A 4,301-nucleotide genomic window follows, 5' to 3' on the forward strand; every position below is an offset into this window, starting at 1 on the left:
GCAAAGTAAGAGAACTTCATTGTATCACAAAAAAAGTACAAGGGAGAATGATCAAAGATGCATACAACTTACAAGCCTGAAGCCAGATTCTGAGATACTAACCAACACCAACAATCAAAAACATAAGAAACCATCCACCCAAACGAAGGCTAATTATGCAAACTAACACGAACAAACACCAGCTACTTCTTCTGGAAAAGGACAACCATTAGAACAAACCCAGAGCAGAAAAACACAACCTGGGCATACCTGTAATCCAAAGCACAAACCACTTGTACAAAACTAATAATTATTAACTCCATCTCCTTTCCCTCCAAATCTATTTAATTTCAGGGAGACTCAAAGTATGTTTTGAGTGAAAACTATTTCTCTTATCTATGAATTTCTCCCATTGGTGATTTGAGAGGATATACTTCCTTCTTTTCTCATTTTCTTTCCCACCAAATCACTCCATCCAAACAAACTATTAGGGTAATTTTTTCCTTCTTTCAATCTGAAACAAATACATACCTTATATGCATCAACTTTTCCCCAACAAAGAATTCAGTGAAACAAAAGTTTTCCATGGAAAATGATATATTTCAACAAAAAATTGTCACAATATCTCCCCCTCTTCCATAGGAGTAGGACATTTTGTAGGAGTGTGTCCAGTGAAAACTCAATAACTTGCAATGGGTCACATTTGTTTAGAAATATTCAAATCTGAATAACATAATTGGCAACAATTGCATCATTAATCAGTTACATTCAATAAACTAAAACTCAAAACCCAAAACAAAATCCACGGATGATAATCTCACTAGACAGCATTCAATCAATCATGCAGAGTGCCCAAAATGTCATCATCCATATACAAGTGGTACCTGTACAAACATCCAACACACCAAAAAATTTGTTTAAAAAAACAAAAAAAATATTTGGGTTAATTACAAATCCTCTCTTAATTGTTACTACACATAACTTAACCTCTCAACTCCAAAAAATTGTATATTTTTATAGTTGAAGGAATTGAAGAGAGAAAAGGGGAAAATTTTTGATTACATGAGAGGAAAGAAAAGAAGAAAAATGATAGTTTCACCTCCTCTTGTTTGTATCAATAGGAGAGAAAAGAATAAAGCCCTACCTTGTTTAGTTAAACTACATAAAAGAAAAGAAAATATATTGTTTTACTTTACATGATTATATTACTAAAATAAGCTTCTTTTTTCTTTCTTTTTTTCCTTTTTGTTTCTTTCTTTCTAAATTTAAAGATTAAATTTTGATATTATAAAAAGTAGTAATGTTTTGCCCTTCCAATCTCTCCACTTTTTGGAGAGATTCATTTTCTCAAGTTATTTCCATTTCACCTCCTTTCTATCTTCTTGACTAAGCCAAGAAAGAAAAAAAATGCATTTTATTTATTTTCTTCTTCCCAAATCACCCAATGCAAACAGGAAATATTATAGACACATATAGAGATGGAGATAGAGGGCAGAGAAGGGGAGAGATTAGCATACTCTTTGTCAGCTAGCTTAACTTGGGTACCGCCATAATCAGGCAAGAGAACAGTGTCGCCTTCGTTGACACCCACTGGTATCAAATTCCCCACTTTGTCCCGCATTCCTGGTCCCACCGCCACCACTTTCCCTGAGTTCAGCTGTATGTATGTATGTATTGTATCCACAAAACACCAAAATCACAAATTACAAACCACCTATCTATGTGTCGATATAGAGAGAAAGTAGAGATACCTTGGAGGACTTCTCTGGGAGGAGAATACCGGCTGTGGTCTTGGAGGGAGGGACGATCTTCTCCACCAGAACTCTGTTAAATGTTGGGATCAAACGCTTCGCCATTTCGCTTCTCCCCTTTGCTCTCTCTCTCTCTCTATATATATATATATATCTCTGTGTTTTCGATTCGAGCACTGGAACTGGATGTTCTAGGGTTTTAAGAGGGTTTTTTCAGTTCCGCTATCGCTCGAAAGTTTCAAGTTCTAGGGTTTTAAGAGGGTTTTTTCAGTTCCGCTATAGCTCGAACGTTTCGAGGTTGAAATTGGCCCGAATCCAAACCACGTCATTTTGGATTAAATTTTTTTCGTCCTTTCCAGGCGATTTTTTTTCTTTTTCTTTTTCTTTTTCATCCTTTCCATAACTGAAAATCAAACAAAAAATCATCATCAACGCAGCACAGAGAGAGAGGATTTTTTTATTATTATTATTTTTTTTCATCCTTTCCATAACTAGAAATCAAACCAAAAATCATCATCATCAACCAAATCCATAATCATCATCACATATAAAGATAAACCAAAAAACAAACTAAGGTAGGTAACGGTTTATTCGAACCACCCAACCCGCATATAAATGGGTGGTTTCCCAAACATAATGCGGGTGGATACGGTTTGAAATATGACAAATTTGCAGGTTGCGGGTTAAACCCGCAACCTGCAAAAACCGTCCGCACTTTAATTATTATTATTATTTATATACCAACTTTGTAACTTTAACAGGAACACCATTATATTCTCTATGACACTAGGAATCTTATTTTTAAATATTTCTCAACTTTCTTAATGCCGTAGAATTATCAAGTCCTAAACTTGGTTTCTTATATGATTTTCATTGATGACTCATCCACTTTTTTCTAATAAAATTTTCCTTCTAGTGGTCGATGGAATCTCTAGTTTGATTATTGATTACTGAACTAGCAATTCTAATTGAGTACAACTTTTAATGCATTGATATACATTTTTTTCATGGCAAAAATGCTTGTATAGGGTCTCTTTATTTTGGATACTTTCATTTAATGCATTGATATTCAATTTTTATTTGTAAACTCATCAGAAAATTGTTGTCAATTGATCACAAATATATAAAATGAATCTGATGCCTAAATTTGATGGGAAAAAAAAAACTCAAAAATTAATTTTTAAAGAAAAAAGTGTAAACTGCTAACCGCCCGCACATCTGCAAACCCTATCCGCACAAACCACAAACCGCAAACCGCACTGCGGGCGATTGCGGGTTGACTTTTTCCCAAACTGCATAGATGTGGGCAGGTCAAAACCAAACCGCAAACCGCACAAAACCGATCCGCGAACACCCCTAAAACAAACCCACCATAGAGATCAACTAAAAAAAAATGTAAAAACCCACCCAACACATCAAAATCAAAAATCAAAAAAACAAACCAAATCTAATCGTCGCACCGTCGCCATCTCCATCTCTTTCTTCCTTCCAGCTTTCTCTCTCTCTCTCTCTCTCTCTCTATTCGCTCTCCCTCTCTTTCTTCTCTCTTCCTCTCTTTCTCTAACTCTCTCTTCCTTTTCAGATTAAAATTTTTTTTGCCCAAAACAACGTCGTTTTGGGCAGTTGAGCCATTCAGGACAGAAATGGTTCGAGCTACAAAACATTTCTCGAGTTTTTTTGGGAGGGATTAGTTATGCCGAGGCTTTTCCCAAAATAGGCAAACCTACTAACTTATTTCTTAAACTAAGTCTAGTTTGGCCGAAACATGCTTTCAGCATGTTTTTGGCCCAAGTGTACAAAATAAATAAAATCATAAAAGCGTAATTACAAAACACGCTTTTAATTAAGAAAACGTTATTCCTATTAGCATTTTCATCTTTAGTGAAAGTGTGTTTCTGAATCGCGCTTTCAATAGAAAGCGTGGTTAGAAACCATACTTTTAAAGAAAATTGCTTTTAAAAGAAAACGTGATTCGTAACCACGCTTTTAAAAGCCATATAAAATGGCCCACCCCCTCATTTGCAACCACGCTTTTTATAAACACTTCTGTTTTTTTTTTCCCCGAACCAGTTCTCTCTCTACTCTCACCCTCTCTCTTCGTGGGTTCTCTGCTCTCTCTCTCTCTTCGTGGGTTCTCTGTTCTCTCTCTCTCTGTGGGTCGCTCTCTGCTCTCTACTCTCTACTCTCTCTCGCTGCTATGTGGACTGTCTGTCTGTCTGTCTCTCAGTTTGAATTTTATTTGTGTTGATTTTGTTTGTGAAAATGTGAATGTGGGTACATAACAATGTGGGGTTTTGTGAATTCAAATTGAGAAAGTTTAGAAGATAGAATGGTTTTGTGTATTCAAATTGTTTTGTGAATTCAAATTGATATCAATGTGGATAGAATAGGATTTGTGAATTGAAATTGTGGGTTTGAATTCACAGATTGAACCCTAGCCCTAGCCCTTGCCCTAACCCAATTCTAGGGTTTCAAATTGAACCCTAGCCCTAACCCAAAGTTTGTAATGCAAATTGAACCCAAGCTCTAACCCAATTCTAGGGTTTTCAATTGAATTTGAATTCATAATTT

The 4,301-nt window shown here is 35.6% G+C and overlaps 1 protein-coding gene across 2 annotated transcripts; it reads right to left on the bottom strand.

Moving 5' to 3' along the window:
* Positions 1 to 547: 547 nt before the first annotated feature.
* LOC114297057 (10 kDa chaperonin, mitochondrial) lies at positions 548 to 2,045 on the bottom strand. Of its 2 annotated transcripts, XM_082870729.1 has the most exons (4): positions 1,731 to 2,037; positions 1,497 to 1,636; positions 796 to 863; positions 548 to 761 (listed from the first exon to the last, which is right to left on the bottom strand). In XM_082870729.1, exons 1-3 carry the CDS (start codon positions 1,833 to 1,835, stop codon positions 815 to 817), a joined length of 294 nt encoding a protein of 97 aa, XP_082726855.1. In that variant the 5' UTR covers positions 1,836 to 2,037; the 3' UTR covers positions 548 to 761; positions 796 to 814. The 2 variants fall into 2 exon arrangements, with proteins under 2 accessions (XP_082726855.1, XP_028097211.1); XM_028241410.2 differs by having other exon boundaries at positions 548 to 863; positions 1,731 to 2,045.
* Positions 2,046 to 4,301: the final 2,256 nt, after the last annotated feature.

The sequence above is a fragment of the Camellia sinensis genome, chromosome 5 (assembly GCF_055761805.1).
Source record: "Camellia sinensis isolate YWXY chromosome 5, ASM5576180v1, whole genome shotgun sequence".
Taxonomy (NCBI): domain Eukaryota; kingdom Viridiplantae; phylum Streptophyta; class Magnoliopsida; order Ericales; family Theaceae; genus Camellia; species Camellia sinensis.

Bases quoted from the DNA above. Each gene is read 5' to 3' on its own strand.
- LOC114297057 (XM_028241410.2), bottom strand. From the start codon at position 1,835: ATGGCGAAGCGTTTGATCCCAACATTTAACAGAGTTCTGGTGGAGAAG. The intron at 1,637-1,730 runs GTATCTCTACTT...ACATACATACAG, and splicing joins TCCCAGAGAAGTCCTCCAAG to CTGAACTCAGGGAAAGTGGT. The intron at 864-1,496 runs GTATGCTAATCT...ATGTTTGTACAG, and splicing joins GTTAAGCTAGCTGACAAAGA to GTACCACTTGTATATGGATG.